The sequence below is a fragment of the Siphateles boraxobius genome, unplaced genomic scaffold, assembly GCF_051911475.1.
Source record: "Siphateles boraxobius isolate OS27281-9 unplaced genomic scaffold, OSU_SipBor_1 8, whole genome shotgun sequence".
NCBI lineage: Eukaryota > Metazoa > Chordata > Actinopteri > Cypriniformes > Leuciscidae > Siphateles > Siphateles boraxobius.
In genome coordinates, this window is record NW_027509208.1 from 13895978 (window position 1) to 13915000 (window position 19023).

General features: G+C 36.5%; 2 protein-coding genes across 2 annotated transcripts in view; both read right to left on the minus strand.

Moving 5' to 3' along the window:
- Positions 1–733: 733 nt before the first annotated feature.
- On the minus strand, positions 734–4224 carry sox7 (SRY-box transcription factor 7). The gene is made up of 2 exons (XM_077219408.1): positions 3800–4224; positions 734–2526 (listed from the first exon to the last, which is right to left on the minus strand). Exons 1-2 carry the CDS (start codon positions 4029–4031, stop codon positions 1598–1600), a joined length of 1161 nt encoding a protein of 386 aa, XP_077075523.1. The 5' UTR covers positions 4032–4224; the 3' UTR covers positions 734–1597.
- Positions 4225–8999: 4775 nt separating this feature from the next.
- The window catches only part of pinx1 (PIN2 (TERF1) interacting telomerase inhibitor 1), a 39978-nt gene continuing 29954 nt past the window's right edge, over positions 9000–19023 (minus strand). Inside the window, exon 7 of the mRNA XM_077221149.1 lies at positions 9000–11649. Coding sequence (XP_077077264.1) covers positions 11005–11649 — 645 coding nt within the window. The 3' untranslated portion in view covers positions 9000–11004. The remainder of the gene's footprint in view (positions 11650–19023) is intronic.

Here is a 19023-nt window from a genome sequence, read left to right on the forward strand (position 1 = left end):
AAAAACTGAACGTGTAAAACAGTTGACGGGGACGAGGTGTATTTATTTATCTCGCAGAGATTATGAAAGTCTGCATCAGCAAGATAGGACGGGCAGCAGAGGGGGGCGAAGGTAGGGTAGGAGGGGAGTTCCAGCGTTCTGCTTAAGACACGCACCCAGAATGAGGGAAACAAAAGGCCTGTGGAGATGGAGGCGGAGAGAAAAACAGCAGAGCCTGTTTTACACTAATCCTCTGATCCGCGGAGGAGTGAAACTGAGTGCATAATGGGTGTTGCTGATAGCAAACTACGAACATAGGGTGGATACCTCCAGTGGTTATGGCGACGGCCCACCACGCACAACACCGAGAAATTACAGGTCAGCTTCTTGAAAGGACTTCAAACGGTCCTAAAAATGCATGGAAAAAAGCTCCAAAAATAGTGAAAACATAAATGTTGAGCTATAAATTAAATATTTCTAAGAAATAACTGTGGATAACTATCCATGAACAGTTATTAGTATTCTGTAACTTTCCATAAATCATTTCCTATACTCACTAATGATAAATAATAATTAGCTTTTTATATACTGTCATACTATCACTATCGTAATAATGAAACTAAAAAAGAGCTGAATAATAATAGTTACACTGAAAAAACTGTGATAAGCAGTTTACTTACTACTACCCCCCCCCCCCCCCCCCATAAAAAAATCTTGATCTACCAGTAATTACAAAAGCAAGAGTCTTTTCTCCTGTATTTATATTGTGTTTTTATTTAACGGCATCTAATTCAGATGGGACCTCAGAACATTCACTTAATATATCACAAAATTATGACCATCTGCAACATTTTTTCTCAAGTCCAGACCTACAGACAGAATCACTGTGTTGTACTTATATGGGCAAACACAATGCAATTCATCAAAAGACCTCATCATCAAGAATGGAGTTCAACAAACATCAATAATGAGCTACATTAATCCGCTTGTTATTGACATCTGTGTGGACATCAAATGAGAATGCTAAATGTATAAACTCAATTTTATTTGAATTAAATTAATATGGCAAACCTAAATCGGCATTCAATAGTATTCATTATTATTATTATTCTTTGAACTGTTTATGAATATACATATAATTTTTTTGAAATTAATGTAAAGGGAACAGAAAAGGCAAAATTTCCTTCAAAATGATGTCTTATGAAGGAAGACACCAGCCTCGCTTAAATAATTCTTGAGGTAAAACAATTGAGGTTTAAAAAAACAAAAACAACTGAATATATCTGGACTGAAAAAAACAATACAATAAGCTTTAATGCAAAGCATTTCGATATATAAATAAGCTTCATCGCATATGTACATGCTTTTGGGGCAAGATATGAGAGCATTTCTATGTTTGTCCAATTTTTTTTTTTTTTACTTCCGTTCTCCTTTTGGAAACAAAGATGGGAATGAACTTCAGTTTTTTTTAAATCTATGCATCCCTGAGGTGTCCTTTGACTTCCTGTAGCTTCTCTTTTCCGCTCCCTCCACAGCCCCCCTTTCACCTGCCAGTCATATTGCTGACCCACGTCGAGCCCACAGTCTCTGTCTGTGTCAATTGTCCCTGTTTTGGCGTTTATGAAATGCTGTAGTTGTTATAGTAGGCTGCCGTGGCATCGGCCAATACGGAGATGAGACTGGTTTCTGTAGCGCTGCTCGAGCAGACGGTAGCCGGCGTTACCTGGATGTGTCCCGTGACTGTCATCCCACCCTGCTCTGGGTGATAACTGTTGGAATTTAGGTACTGGTCGAACTCATCTCGGTCGACCTCACCCAGCAATTCAGCCTGGCTCAGCTGGTCCAGACCCTCCAGGTGCCCCTGTTCTGGAGGGGGTGAAAGCTGGCCGAGATGCCCCTGGTGCCCATGATGGATCTGAACCTGTTGGAACGAAGGGCTGTAATAGGACAGTGGATGTGCTGGGATAAAGGTCGCCCCACTTCCCTGGTGGGACATCTGGATGTGACCACAGTGCAGAGGTGCCTGCTGGGAGTAATCGGGATGGTAAGGGGGTGGACTGCTCATGTGCGCCGGCGTGGGACGCCTGTCGTCTGGGCAAGAGGCAGAGGACGAGCAGGAGCTTGTGGAGACTGAGCTGGAGGACGAGTAGTAGGACTGGTGTTCATGATCCACGGCGTCGAGAGGCGACATCTCAGGTGGTGTGGGCAAGCCGTACGGGTACGTATCGAAGCTGCTGTTGGAACTGGCGGGATCTCTGAAGACCCTGACACCAGGTAGAGATGCGCTTGGAGAACCGAAGCCGCCACTCACATCGTCGTCTTTATCCAGGGGGTGACAGCAGCGAGGATCCGGGAGGGAGTTTTCCGGACCGAGGGTGGTCAGGAGGAAGCCGGGGTCCACGCGTTTACAAATGCGCTTCAGCTGCTTCTTCCTACGGGGACGGTACTTATAATTGGGGTAGTCCTGCATGTGCTGAACCCTCAGACGCTCCGCTTCCTCCACGTACGGTCTCTTCTGCGGTGGAGTTAAAGCTTTCCATGACTTTCCTGTTGGAGAAAAAAAGAACCGACACATTAGACTTAATAATGTTTTTTTAAAGGATCCATTTGGAGTTTTTGAAATTGACCAATTACAAACTAATAGCTTGACAATCACATTAGCGCCAACACAATATAATTACATAAGCATAGCTACAGAGCCACATTTAGTTTGTCTGCTTATATTCGGCACAGACAAAACTAGTTTAATGTCTTCATAAGCATTTTTGAATATTTCAAAAGAAATAATAAAAATAATCATCAACTATAATTGTTTATAATGTCAGTTACAAAAAAAATTTAATTTGCCCCACAGTATTTAAAACTTTTTAACGGTACATAATTTGTTGCTTGGCATTAATTTTATAATGTTTGAATTCCAATATTGGCAGTAATTATATTGAGTTAATCATTTTTAGATTTTAAAAGTACTTGACAGTGTTTTAAAAACCAGAGCAGTAAAGAAAAATGTGTAGTAGTAATAAACAGAAATGACTCACACATGCAAATTATAGTTCCAAAACTTCTTATTAATTATCCAACTAAGCTTTTCATTTTTGTTTTATTTCTTATGCAAACCTGAAGATCAGACTGATTTCAAATGAATGAATTAAAAATTGTTGTGTTATTTATATATTTAATTATTCTATATTATTTTACTAATTATTGTTACCCTTACTTAAATGGTTTACGTATTGACATAATCTTTACATTTGATAGGCCTACTCTCTCTCTCTCTCTCTCTCTCTCTATATATATATATATATATATATTACAAACAAATTATTTTAACAGATGTATAAAGGCCTAGTAGGCTATTTCTGTTTGAAAAAAAAAGTCTCCCACACTTGTGAAATGATAAATGTGCCTTGATCCAAATTAAATTAAATACAATAGAATGTGTCGCATCCCACTGTGATAGCTTTATTTATTTCGGTTTTGTTTCAGTTTATTTTCAATTCAGGTCCGTTTCGGACAGATTCACGCTCTCTGTGTGCGTTCAGCTACCAAAAAGTATTTTAACTTATGTCTACAATTAGTTTACTTTATTATTAGCTACAGTTAGCTACAAGTAGAAGGGATTAAACATCCCACTTTCTGTAATCAATGCATAAAACAACTGTGTATAGAGAATAATGTCTCACAATGAAGTCTCGCAAAACTTGCTAATGACAATCTCCTTTAATAATAATAATAATAATAATAATAGCCTAATAATAATAAAAATGAGATGTTGATATTAATAGTAATTATTAGACAAATAATAATGATAATGTCTTACCCAGCATCTTGCTGAGCTCGGCGTTGTGGAGGTCTGGGTTCTGCACTGCGAGTCTCTTGCGCTCGTCTTTGGCCCACACCATGAAGGCGTTCATGGGTCTCCTGATGCGCGGCTCCGAGACCTTGTCCGCGGGAGCTCTGTGAGAGGTGTGTCCGTCAGGTACGTCCGCGTTTCCCGCAGAGCACTCAAAGCTCTCCGGCCAGGACGAATACGCGCTTATTAAAGCAGCCATGTGCGCTCTCAAAACTTCACCTGCCCCTTTAATTCAAACTTTGTTTCTCTGGCGCGAATATGACCTAGAGATTTTCTTTCCGTTTTGAATCTAAATCAAAGGCGCAGTAAGAGATGACTTTGACTGAGCAGCTGGTGGTTGAAGAGCACTGTGAGAGAGATCGACTCCCTCCTCTGAAGCTGTGATTCACTGTTTCCTCCGGCATTGTGAAGCGCTTTATATGTGAGGAGCAGCTTCCAGCAACAGGCCCACGGGAGGATCTCAGCTCCTCCTTGACTGCAACCTGAGACCAACGACGGTGAGAAAAAACGAGGTGACAAAAATATTTCAACAGCTTTACTACTAAATCACGTCATTAGCTGTTGGTTGGGTTTGTTTTCATGACACGTTATTTTGATGGTATAGTGATAAGGCCGTTGGCCGTTTTCAGTCAATGTAGTAGCCTAGCCTAGGCTAGACACTTCATAACAATTATTCAACAGACAAATAAGAGAATATAATTGTTAAGATGTATAAAAAATAATATTAGGCTGTATTTGTATTTGTTTTCTCAGTTTTGTTATGTTCGTGAGACAGGCAATCACACTGCAAGGTATATCATGTGACCTAATCAGGGACTGTGCCTGTTTTGTTTAAATAAAATGTCCCAGTCAGAGCGACTGGATGTTGTGAAAGAGTAGCCATAGGTAGGCTACAGCGTATTTCGTGTGTTATCTGTGTGCTCTGCTTACAGGTTATGGGCCCAGTGAGAGTGTTACGGAATGTCATCAGAGCTGATAGGCAAATCACTGCTTCGAGAAATGCAGGTTGCGAATCTGAGTGACGCTATTTATAGTTTTTTAAAGCTATTTACAACTAACACTAATAACGTTTTTCCTTCTTCTAGTTCTATCTTACTAGATAAGGGGCCTGGTTGGATAAAGCCTACTAATTACAGGCTCTTCAATAGTTCTTAATTTCAACACATCTCAATATCAAGTAATTATTAGACAAATAACTCAATATCAAAAACAATATTTCTGGTTCTTTGGAGATTAAAAAAGTTCCTTATGTCACATTATAGGTTCTTCAGATCAAGGTATTGGTTTCTAGATTCTCCAAAGCACCAATACATCAATATTGGCCTGTATAAATATAGAACGTTTTGGTTCAATTTGAAACATTTATGTGTAGGACTTGGTTATGTCAGGGACACTTTCTAGTTCATAATTGCGTGTTGTTATATTTGAATGTTTGTTGTCTTGATCCACAATGATATTATCAAGACATGAAATTATTAAAAATTCTCAGTTACACTTTATTTTAAGGTGTCATTGTTACAGTGTAATTATTAAGTACTGAGTAGGCTAATATTAATTAACAACACTTACTATATGGGTTAAGGCAGAATTAGGGTTTGGTTGAGGGTTAGTTGCATGAAATAATGCATAATTTACTGTCATTACTATGGTAAAGTATATGTAACAAGGACACTGTTAAAGTGTTATCAAATTCTCATTAGGACAATTCCTTAATTTTTAAATGCCAAAATGAAAATTTGCCCATCCAGCTGAAGTTATTATAAAATGTGGATGTAGGAAGCTATTTAAAAAAAAAAAAAAAAAAAAATTATTTAACCAATAAGGCACAAGAGGCTATGCTATATTGTGAATGGTCACAACTAAATTGTGTTATTAGGCACTACCTGCATTAAAAATAGCAATCAGAGGCCAGGAGAGGGATTATCCATTTTATGAATTTGGATTTAAAATTTGGAAGCCTGCAATAAATGATGATGCCATCAGGCACAACAGAGTGTGAGTGCATGGGTTATTTGGCATTTGGATATAAAATTCGAATAATTAACAATAAATGCATATTGGGGTTGGCTGGTGCTCATTTTTTTTAAAGACACATTTTGTTGTGAATATTTTCACCAACTAGGTGCAAATTAAAGCTAATGTTTGTTCCACTAGAGATATTAAGCAAATAAAAAGTGTGGTAACCAACACTGATTTCTCCTTTTCTACAAAGGACTGTTTATAAAATTATGTTGTCAATTGTGCATAGATTTTTAAAGATAGCAATGGTGGTGTTTAAATGTTGATTTAAATAGATTGCTATATTTAGTTGGGAGATGTTAAAACCTATTTTGATGTGGCCATCTGCATACATCCATGAAGACATTTCTTCAGAAATCATGATGTGTTTTACAGCTATAGTGTCATTATTTATTTCTGCTGGAGGAAACTGTTATTTAACAGTGTCACAAGCAAGACACAACAGTTTTCCACAACATCTTACTCATCAAAACCGGTCGTTGTGCTCAATGATTCATATCTCAGATAGTTCAGATCCTCATACTTCTAGCTTGAGGGCTTCTGGGTAGATTTAACCCCTATTGTCAAGATCAGACGGTGGGGATCCTGTTGACAGGTAGTTCATAAAAGCTGCCGGAAAGACAGGAAGAGTTCAGAATAAACCAATGCTCTACTTAAGAGAATCTGAACAGAGAAACAGATCCCATGTTTGACTTCAATGAATGTTAGAAGTATAATTTTGTGACTGACCTTTGAATTTGCTCCAGTGTTTGAGAGCTCATGGTAGGTTCCAGTGCAGCGGACAAGCAGAGGATGAACACCATTAAAATGTGGGACTCATTCCTTGTAGGAACAGGAAGAGGAGCTTGATGTCCCAGATTGCAAAAAACAATATTACAGAATATGACACTACACTTCCTGCTCTCCTGGTCCCTGCAGGTTTGAGTGTGAGGTGCAAACTATGTTTACTCATTTTGTGCCGATCACTAAATATCTTTACGGTTTTGGATTTTGAGGCATTATTTCCTGTTTCGTTTGATAAACGTTCGGGGAAATGCAGATGTGTCGAGTGTCTGTCTATGATGAGTTCAGGGTTTAGACCATAAATATATATTCTGATGTAGCTCCGCCCCTTTTTAATTGACGAGCTTGTGTTCAGTTTTCCGGTTTGTATTTCCACAGCATGAAGGAAAGATGTTTTACTGAGGCTAAACTGTAATGCCCCCTTAATCTAAAAACTGTACATAATTTTGGTAACATTGCCATATTTTCAAAGGACTACATAAAAATTTGGGGTCGGTAGAATTAAATTTTTTTGAACATCTCACTGAGGCTGCTCACCAAGGCTGTTTATTTGATGATAAATACAGTAAAAATCTGAAATATTGATCCAATTTAAAACAAGTCTTTCTTTGTTTTAATATATTTGGAAAAGTCATTAATTCCTGTGATGGCAAAACTTATTTTTTTTTGCAGTCATTACTTTAGTCTTCAGTTACATGATCCTTCTTTGTAAATCCATGTTCTTTTTTTGGCCATAAAATATTAAATGAAGCAGTTTTTTATAAATGGTAATCATGGGGTAAAGTGTGTCAGAAACTCAATCAGCTAACAGTGCTGGTAGTAACTGATTACATGTAATACTTGTATTTATACCTTATTACATTTTTAAATGCTGATAATCAAATTAGTAACTTTTTTTTATGGATTACATTATTGCATTTTGCACACAATGGCAGTAAACTATATTGTATTGATTTTCCCTATACTTCCATCCACACTTTACACTTTTTCTTTTTTTAAAATTAGATTGTGTGTCATGCTGTTTAGCTTTGAATATATTCACAGAATGGCCATGTAAATAATTGTGTGATGCTTCTAAATTTGGGGACAAATATATCTTTATAATATGTGATGAATAATTATGCAAGTAACTTGATATAGCTGTGAAACATTGTCTTCATCATACAGTGACTTTTGATAATTATTGGTCTGGACAAATATATTTCAAACAAAATGTTAAATGTGTAATGTCATTGCCATTTTCATATTTATTATTGTTTGTTCATGTAATGTAGGGATTCACAAACTTTTTTTTACTTGGAGACCCCTGAGGTTTTATATTTGCATGTTCACAGCTCTCTGATGTCAAATAGTGGTTACATTGACGTGCAGGTAAACAAATGTTATTATGATTGAATAAATCATTAACTTTTCATCGACTCACAATACCCCCTGCAGTTCTTTAATCAATCCCAGTTTGGGGAAACCCTGGCACAATGTAATGCTTAATGTTGTTGAAAACACTCTACACAATAATCCCATCCAAATCAATGTGATAAACAAATTAGGTCAAATGGTATCTAAAAGTAAAAACATTACCTAAAAAGAGAAATCTAAATTCCGTTACTAACTACAATTTTCGTCATGTAATTTTGTAATCAGTAACAATTTACAAAATAAAAACCTTTTCCTGATTCATTTTATTAACGCGTTTAATGTTTGGAAAATTATGGCAAACATTTTCAACAATTATTGCTATTACCTATAAAATCAAATCATGATCAAATATAATATCACAATATAATCAATTTTGAATTGAGAATTAAGAATTTAATTTCAGTTGCTGGCCCCCCCTTATAAATTTAACATGACACAGCTTACCCCTATTGTGGGACAAGTTGTGTCACTGGACCACTTTATTTTATTGTGTATTAATATATATTTAAAAGCTCATTTATCCTTTGCAGCAAAATGTGATACTCGTATTCCAATTTAAGGATTTAATCTGCCCTTTATATGTTTTTTTCTTTAAGAAACAATTGAAACAATGTCCATCGTCTTATCCCTCATCTTTTGACAAGCACCTCAAAAGATTCTAGACATGGACCGTGGGAATAGGTAGGATGTAGTTCTTATTATTTCATCATGATAAACGGGTTGAGCAATGCTTTCAGATTTACCTCAGAAGAAGATTCCATTTATAGCAGCAGTCAAGACATGTAAACAAACTAAGCCATTGCTGTTCGGCAGATTCTACAATTATTGTTCGGAGTAACATAAGCTGTCTATTTCCTTTCCCCTCTTTTTGCTCCATACGCCCACTCAGACTCCAAACAAGATTATCTTGAGGTTTCTGCTATTCTCTCAAAATGTATTCTTGAAAATGTTACTTTTTGCTTGTCTCTTTAATGAATTCTTGACAGATGCCCACACAGGTGAACAAACAGCGCATGAAAACGTCAGTTCCATTGGATTTGATTAATCTGGTAAAACAGGACATCCTTTGGTATGGCAGATTTTCAATATTGACTGTTACAAGGTCATTAGGATTTTAAACAAAAGCATCGTATTTGTTGCCAGTTACTCCGCACCATCTCAAGACTTCAGTCATATATACTGAATATACATTGGATAAGCTCAGCACAATAGACAACATTATCATTATGAAAAGACCTCAAAACCACACATTGGCTTGACAAAGAAAAGCAGGGTCGTACAATTAATCATGCGCTTAAAAAAAAAAAAAAAGGAAGTGTTTGTTTAGCGTCATCATTAAGGATACGTATATAATAGGTGAGATTAATATTAAGTCCCATGATCCATGTCCCAAAACTGTCTATTTGTATAAATCATGCTGACAGTAAACATTGCTGACATGTTGAGCTGGTCAAGTTATTCCAGAGAAGACAAAGATGAATCTGGCAAAATTAGAGACTCGGATCAAGACAATAATTAACAAAAAAAAAAAAACATTTATCTAAAAAACAAAAAGAAAAATTACTAAGTTAAGATTCAATTGAACTTGAATGGGAATGACTTAAGTCACTGAAACAATAAATCGCTCTTCAGCCATCATCTTAAGCAAATTATTTAAAGGAGGGACGGGCAGACACCTTTACGCAATTTGTACAAGCAATATTCACAGAGCTTTTTTGTCAACATTGCATAAGTTATGCATGTGAAAAAATGATTTTTCAAGTGTAATGCAACTCGAGGTGACTGTCACCACCTGCCACAAATTTCACAATTCACTATAAGCTATAGTGATAAGCTATTTTAATATAAGTGTTGTGATAAGCTATTTTAAGCACAATAGCCTCGTGTACCACACAGAATGATGCCTGGAAAAGCTTTACAAGGATGTGACAAAATAAAAAGACCTTTGTTTTGACTATTTTCAGTAATTTCCAATCATTTCAAATGTACATGTGCCCAGCTTACATAGGTATTATCATAGTAATGTCATACTATTTACGATCTCAAAATTTATGATCAGTTTTAACTAGTTGGGTGGAACTCAGAATTGGGTCAGAATTTGGATTGGAATTGAATTTTCCCCCATTTCACATGAATTCAATTAGTCCACCATAAATTGACAAAGCCTAATTACATCATTTATATAGACAAATTATGCCTGTATTTATCCCATAATGTAGAATACCTTTTATTCCTAAGTTGAATGTTCATTAACTCATATTGAAGGAGAAATAATTAACCATACAAGAAAAAGTATTAAAAACTTAAAAGGGATAGTTGATGAATGAAGATCAAATGAATATATTTTTGATGAAATCTGAGAGCTTTCTGTGCCTCCATTGACAGCCTACACAACTACCACTTTGAAACTTCAAAAAGTTCAGAGAGATCATAAAACTAATCCATATGAATGGAGTTGTTTAGTCCAAATTTTCTGAAGACTCGATTCCTTTATATGATAAACAGACTGAATTTAGGCTTTTCTTCACATATAAACATTCATCAACTCACTCATCAGTTGTGGTAAACAGAAGCTAAAGCATGTTCGAGTGACGTGCGAGAAACAATGAGGTTCATTCTCGTGTTATGCAGCACTTTTGAGCTTCAACATTTTCTTTCCATATAACATAGTATAAATACTACGGCATACACGTATCGCCCATTTTGGTCTTGTAAAAAGCATAATGCTACTTTCTGGAAAGCTGACAACAAAAACAAAAAAATCTCTTACATATAAATAAACACTTTTAGTTGACTCATGTTTTTAATGTTTTTTGATTTAGTTTAAGTATGGAGATACAAACCAATTATGAACTTAAATTCATGGGCTTCATTGCCATTCATTTTGGTGATCTCAATATTAAAATCATGATATCAAAAAGCCAATAGTTACAAGAGCAGTCAGTTGTACAAAATCATTTTTTCAGTTTTTTCTTGTTCTTCTTGGGCATTACTTTGTCAATCGCTCCTTCCTCTTCATCCTGTTCTCTCCTTTTTTTTTTATCTGAAACTTTAAAGTCCGCATTCTGAATTTCTACTGTTTTATGTTCATCTGTATGAACCTCTAGAGATGTTTTTTTCTTCCCTGTTTTGGTTGTCTCTTCTTCAGTGGCACCATCCGTTACTGTAGGGGCGCTGCACACTTCAGCCCCACCCTCCTCCCTCTCCTCTCGTTTCCTCTTGTTCTTTTTCTTTTTCTGTGGGTAATTAGGCTCTTCAATAATCCCTCCTGTTACTGAGGTCAGAGCATCTTCCTCTACCTTTTCCACTGTGCCATCTCTGTCCTTTTTCTTCTTTTTCTTCTTTTTGGACTGTTCCATATCACTGGTGTTTGGGGAGTCCTCCATGGAGGCAGATGTAGCCAGTGGAGACGGTGTGTTGCTGCTGATGGCTGGGTCACAAGTTCCCTGAGCCTTCTTGATCTTGGCCATCCGCTGGGCAAAGTACTCTTGCATGGTCAGTGTGCTGGTCACTGTATTTAGTTGCTCCTCTGGGTTTGGATTAGGTACTGTGTCACTGTCCTCTTCTCGCTCTTCCTGAGAGTCAGGTCCACTACTTCCCTGAATGAAAGAAATGGACAAATATGAGACCAATGAGATATGTTATGACATTAATTTTTTAAATTTGTTTGATAATAAAATTGTTAAATAATTATACATATTATAAAATTTATAATATTTTTTTTTAAAACAAATTACTATAATTTTCTATTATGTGATTGTTTTATTATAATGAAAATTACTATTAAATTATTAGTGTGTATTAAAATACACACTATTATAATGTGTGTGTGTATACATACACACATACATATACACATACACACAATTACTTTAAATAATTATATTTCTATTATTGTTAAGTGATAATATGGTATTTATTTTATAATTAGAAAACAAAAACTGTACAATACATTATACTATTTATTTTACATTTTATTGTAATGAAAAATGACTTAATATTAATGCCTAATAAAATGCATACAAACAAACTTTTTACTTTCTATTAATATTACCATTATTATTATTATTATTATTATTATTGTGATATAGTATATGATATTTTTATAATAAAAACTGCATAATACAATTATAATGTATATTGTTATTTAGGGGTGGGACGAGCCACGAGATTGGGCTCACGAGAACAAGATTTTTGTACAGTATTTTTAAGAAATCCTCAATGACAAAACTCATGACTAGAAAAATAATCTGCTGGTGCATTTTGAAATGTTTTAATCAGAAAGTAGAACTGAAATGACATTCATTACAATACGAGTATGAATTATCAAATGTATTGAAAGACAATAAACAAGGACTGTAAAAGGTTTTTCCACAAACTGGCTTCTCTCCAGTATGATTTTACACAAGTCTCTTCAGTTCAGACCTTACTGTACATGAATTATGAGCTTTGAGAACTTCTGATTGAGGCTGTGTGACCTCCTAATTGAACTCCTTTCCATTAATTTCTAATACAGTATAAATAACAAAAATAACTTTTTTTTCTCAGTACTTTTATGGTTGCACTTATTGTTTGCACTTAAGACTCTCTCAATATTCAAAGTGCAAACAGAGACCAGAGTTAAGAGGTGGGTACAACTACGCAGCCAAGCCTAAGATGGGTTTTTGATATTGGGAGAAAGAATACTGTATGTAGTCTATTTTTGCACGCATCAGGGAGCTCGCATTTTACTTTCGCTTTCAAACTCGCACATACTTTGTGTACAGGGAGTCGGAACATTTATCAGACGCTTACCCCTTATTAACACTTGTCTGCACACATCTGCGGTGCATTACGGCTCCGACACAGCTACCTGAGCTGATCGTGGCCCCTCTAGTCAATGCTTGTGTTTATACCAGCCAGGCCGCGGCACGTTTCAGAAGCAGCTCTCTGAGCTGGCTAGGTACTGTTGTTCAACGAATCCTCCGCCATGGTCTTGTCATTCATCTCGCCTTACTCTGGTCATGTGATCAGTGAACTCTGATTCTATGCTAATTTCAATTTGATATCGACAAGAAATCTAGTCACTTTTTAATGTTGCGAGATCTCGTGGTACGAGAGTTATTATACTATGTAATAACAGTACTATTCCAAAGATTAGACAAAGAACGCAATGCGTAAGTTGAACAAACTGATCAAATGATTGCATCAAGCAGTGAGGGGGTGACCTGTCAGTCAGGAAGGAACAGGGCAACCCCTCAATTAATTTAAAGCAACATGTACACACCCATGTACGTGTCTCATTAACTGTTGTCAATCAAATTCCTGTCATGCTGAGACTTGTCCCAAGTATCTAATGACATCACAGAACTGCGTCTGAAGTATCTGCTTAGAGACATTTTCAAAACAATCTAAGCTTCATTTTTAAAGAAAAAAAATTAAATGTATAAAGAGAAATACATTTCCTCCTCTCAATCTATCAAGAATTGATAATTTTGTTAGATTCTATTAATTTCTTCATATATCGCATGTTGTATAATATTCACCGGCACGTCTATAAAGAGGAAACCGTTTAAAAGAAGGCGTATCTCCAAGTCACTGTGTAAATGGCTGGATTAAACAACTGATTCTTGAAAAACTTGTCTGATGAGTGAGAGTCAATTCTCGCATTGGCCAAACTAAGACAGTTATTATAAGCATTAAGAGAGAGAACGAATTTTCTGGCATCACACAGCTTAAATCATAACAGGCAAACGATAGCAAGAAGACATAGTGACTATGTTGAAAGACCACAGAGGAACATTTTAGATTAAACTGTCGTCCTCCAATACTTTATCACGGTGACTCTCTCACCCATTCGTCTTCATTTTGCTAATGGCCTCCTCAATGCATAATGATTTGCAGTGAAGAATGCCCTCTCTAAAGCCTGCGCTAAACCACGCCGGTGCTCTACATTACGCCAGAGACGGTGGTGAAAACGGCATTTTTCAAAAGATGTATGGAGGGACCGGATAAAAAAAAACTGTTTGCAAAGGTTTTGTATAGCAAAGAAACAACAAAATACATATGGACTACCTACAATTCTTAAGGTTTAAAGCATTCTATATACAAATAGTGAAAAATGGCTCAACTAAACATTACAATAATAATAATGTTATTATCATATTGTAATATATATTTTTAAAAGACACAATGTAACAAGTAATGCAACCCTCTACAGACACACTGAAGCTAGTCGCCATTGGCTAGTAATTATTTTACTTTGTTCTTGCATTCCATGTAAAATGCAAATGAAAAATTAAATATAAATAAAATTATATAAAATATAACTTTCAAAAATGATTAAAGAGAAGTAAAAAGTCTAATAAAATAAGAACAAATGAAGAAACAAGCAATAACAAAAATGCAAATGAAATAAAGTGCTTTTCAGGTAGATCTAACAGTAGTTAGAAACAGATTAGGTACAGAAATTGAATAAAGTAAACAAATGTAAACACTGTATAGTCTTCACTGTATACTTCACTGATTTTTTGCAGTGAGTCTTTCGTTGTTTGATTAACATTAAAAAAAAGGACATCATCAGGAATATTAGGCTGCTGTCAACATATCCAGTATACTGATACTGTTGCACATTCATTGTCTTTCTCGACTGGTTACGTTTACTTAAGACATAACCGACTAGGTTTACAAGGATAGTGGCCAAGACAGGCAAGGGATTGCTCCCTTATCTATAACATCCATTTTAGGGGCCTAATTTATAAATATGTGCATATAATGTCGACATGAACAAGATAGTTTTGCAAATGTTCCTATGAATGATTTATAAAACATCTGTATGCAGAAACGCATCTCTGTATAAAATCGCAGTTAATCTTAAATTCAAGCGTCAACCTACAGAATGCCCACAAATATCCCTTTATGGTTCAAAATGAATTCAGCACTCATAATTGGGCAAGGAAATTATTACTATTTTTATGAAATCATGTGATCAATTTTAGTGATGCAATTATTAAAAAGCAGTTAAAAAGTTGCTTATTTACACACAATTATATTAATGCATTTTGTGATTGCCTATTTATCTTTATATTTTCTTTTAAAAAAATAATGTGGAATAGAGACAAGTTTGTACACATGCTGTTCAGTTGGCGTACACGAAAATGTTCACGTCAGTTTCTGTCTTTATAAAGCCTGATTTGTGCTTCACTTTTTGATGTAGTTTAAAATCCATGGTATTTAGGATCAAATGTACGTATGTTTTATAAATGAGTCCCCAGGTCTTGGAGTATCTGCTGATGAGTTCATTCAGATGTACAGTATTTAACATTTGAATTGGATCAAAAAAGTTAATCAAAGTTATCCTAAGACAAGAACAGGTATTGTTCAAAATTCATGTATAACTTTGATAAAAGGTTTTGATCCACTTTAAATGTTGACTACTGTATTTTTATAGAGACATGCAAAAAGTGCGGAGTTGCAGGTCGACCGTGACCAGGGTTGGGAACCAATGTTCTAAATCAGAGATGAGCAACTTCGGTCCAGGAGGGCCACTGTCCTGAAGAGTTTAGCTCCAACCCTAATCAAACACACCTGGACAAGGTAATCAATGTTTTAAGGATTACTAGAAAGGTACAGGTAGATGAGTTTTCATCAAGGTTGGAGCTAAACTCTGCAGAACAGTGGCCCTCCAGGACCAAGTTGCCCATCCCCGTGGTCATCATGACTACAAGTTGCTGCCATAAGCCCCTCAAAAGTTTGAAGTCACCGAGAGGAAGACTTGGAGAACTGCAGATTTCGGCTCATTAAAACAGAAGTCTCACCTTTCCCTCCCAATAAAATAAAATCTATATTTCTGGTTTAAGGGGACCAAAAATGGTCCTCAGAGGAGATGTGGCTGACAGCATGTAGCAGGGACTTAGAGAAACGACTGGGGGGCATTTTGGAGCGAACTGTGAAATTACTCTCCGGAGAGAAAGAACGAGGGAGAAGGAGAAGAGGAAGAGAGATGGAGCGAGTGGGGAAATCCTCTTCATCGGAGAGGGGGCGATAGTGTGTGTGTGTGTGTGTGTGTGTGTGGTGCGCGACGTCTCACCGCCTGGGGACCTCCATTAGGCTTATCTCTCTAATGTGCCGAGAGAAGTGCTGCTGGTAGCATTCCCTCAACAGTGCTGAGCACGGATTGGGTTATACCACACACATGCAAGCACATACGTACACATGCATACAAACAAACAAGCCAGCAGGAAGGCTGACATGGAGATAACGCAAGTCCAGGTTTCATGACTCTGCTTGGACGTCCTAATGAGGGTGTAAACAACAAAAAATACCCCCATATGTTCTCAGACACTCTCTGGCTTCTTCTGCCTACACATTCCCCTCGTTCTTTCTCTCCTCCTGGCAGATGGGAGGCCCCAGGAAGAGGATGCGTTCCCCGAACTGTGTGCAGCTTTCAGATAAGGGCCCAGCAGCAGGAGCTACAGGCTCTTTCCTGCTCCGGCTGGAGGGGTGGGGGCGGTGCGGCGGTGGGGCGGGACTTGGAAGGGGGCGTCGGGACATTCAAAAGGCCGCGATGAGGAAACCGAAGAACAAGACATCGCCGCTGACGCCAACACATTGCAGCAGAGAGTCCAAAGCAGCCAGGGATGGTGAAAAAAACCTTGTCAAAATGCCTCCGGAATGTGTTTCACAAACCCCCCAAAAAAGAAAACCCAAATTGTGACACTTGAATTTGCTGCTGAAAACTGCAACTAATTTGTCCCACTCTGTGCTATGTCAGAGAGTCTCTAATTTATAATAAAAAAGTAATATTGCTCCCTGCATAGACACACGGCACTGACTACGCTAGTTTAGCACTGCAAATGCTGCGTCAGCAATGAGAACTTCTAGTGTCCAGGGACTAAAGACTGCAATATGGTACAATAATACTGTGCTATATATAAAGTGATGATTTCTAGTACAGATATTTTGTAATTCTCTTACAATACTCCCAGCTGAGGATGTTAAAGGGACTATAAGTAACTTTTTAGGTAATTTATAATCTAAAATCAATATTTTTATTCATAAATATGTCCCCAATGGTGTACAAATACCTCTGCCAATTATCTGATTTATCCTCGTAAACGAAGAATTTATTATATTTATATACATGGGACGGGTAAGTCCACGGAGGCTTCCATGTAGTTCCGCCATCTTGAAAAACTATAATAGCAGAGAGGGACAAAAAGTAATAGGCCAACGCGTTTCCACAACGCGTTTTCGTTCAGTGCCAGCGTGACGTAACTGAAAGCAGCAGAAACGGAGGAGCAGAGCAGTGAGAGGTGCTTGTCACTTTTATTTTTATTGGCGGACCATACCAATGCCGAGCCACTGGATAAGAAATCCATGATGAATAGCAGCTATTGAGTAAAGTAGAGAAGGTGCTAAAAAAAGTTTGTAAGTTTACTTTTGTAAGCTAGAAATTCGATACAAATATATTTAAATAGAGCATATTATTGTTCTTGCATTGTTTGCATAGCTAAGCCTACTTCAATTTTTATGTTATCTGATATTTTCTGTTTATCATTTACACTGTGACCTCACATTGAATAATAAAAACGCATAAATTCTGTATGTAGCTCTTGTAGCTGCCAGGTATCTTTGTCGTCGTTGTATTGACTCTCACTCTCCTCCTCTTCCTCGTCATCCACCTCCTCGCCTAGATCCCACTGATCCACTGCCTCTCTGTCCTCTTCCTCTACCTCTCCCTACTGTTGAATCATCTGATGATGATATCTAACACTGCACATACTTCAAAAAAATATAACGAGAAAACAAGGCATAACTACTAATTACAAAAGTTCATGTTTTTGACACTCATTACTTCATACTGTAACATTCGTTTGTTCGTTGTGTCAACTTGAAATTTGTTTGAAATAAAAAAAAACTGTTCACCCGAAGGAAAACTCGACAAAGTGCTATTAGAAGACATCCTGTCGAAGCTTTTTGGTAGATAACGGCTACCGTAGATGCAACACGCATTTGAAAATGAGAGGTGCTGGAGAGCACAATTCGTTTGAATGCAAAATACAATTTCACCGCTAGATTGGAGTAATTCTTAATGTCCATTTAAAGGGATAGTTCACCCAAAAATGAAAATTCTGTCAGTAATTACTCACCCTCATGTTGTTCCAACCCCTTAAGACCTTCGTTCATCTTCGGAACACGAATTAAGATATTTTTGATGAAATCTGAGAGATTGATCACTCTAAGGCTTCTAAGGGATTGAAACTTTATTTTAAAATAATGACTTTATTTCAACTATTCATTTCCTTCTCTGTGGGTCTCGAGTGAGTTCACTAGTTTGCTTTTGTTACATTAGTCGATTTTTTATAAATGGCAGTATGTAATATTGATGACGACAATATATTACATCAAGGTATTGAGATAGATGATATAAATTATAGTAAATATGACGTTGAAAGAGATATTCATCCGGACAAATATTTGTGTAGTCAGCCAAATTGTCACTATTATACGGAAGAACAGTTTAAGAGAGGAGTGAATATGAAACATGCCTTTTCTGTTATACATTTAAATAGTAGAAGTTTGTGGAGTAACCTTTCAAAAATCAAAGATTTTTTGAACTTGTTTCCAAAATTTAGTGTTGTAGCTGTTTCTGAAACATGGTTGGATGAAGACAAATTAGCAGAGGTAGAATTAGAGGGATATCAAATGTTTGTAATGAATAGAAAAGATAGGAGAGGAGGTGGAGTTGCTCTTTATGTGGACAAGTCTGCAATGTAATATAATGGCTAGTAGGTCAATCACTATTGAAAATATATTAGAATGTGTTACTGTTGAGTTTTGTATGAAAAAACAAAAGAATATAATTGTTTGTTGTATATATAGAACACCTGGTTCATCATTGGATATTTTTAATGAGCTTGTAGGGAACATGTTCAATTCAAATGGAAATAAGACAAATATTGTCTGTGGTGACTTTAATGTTGACCTGCTTA

What these genes read in the sequence shown, in the direction of transcription:
- sox7 (XM_077219408.1), bottom strand. Translation starts at nt 4,031, where the DNA reads ATGGCTGCTTTAATAAGCGCGTATTCGTCCTGGCCGGAGAGCTTTGAG. An exon ending in CGAGCTCAGCAAGATGCTGG is followed by an intron (nt 2,527 to 3,799) that starts GTAAGACATTAT and finishes TTTCTCCAACAG; the next exon opens with GAAAGTCATGGAAAGCTTTA.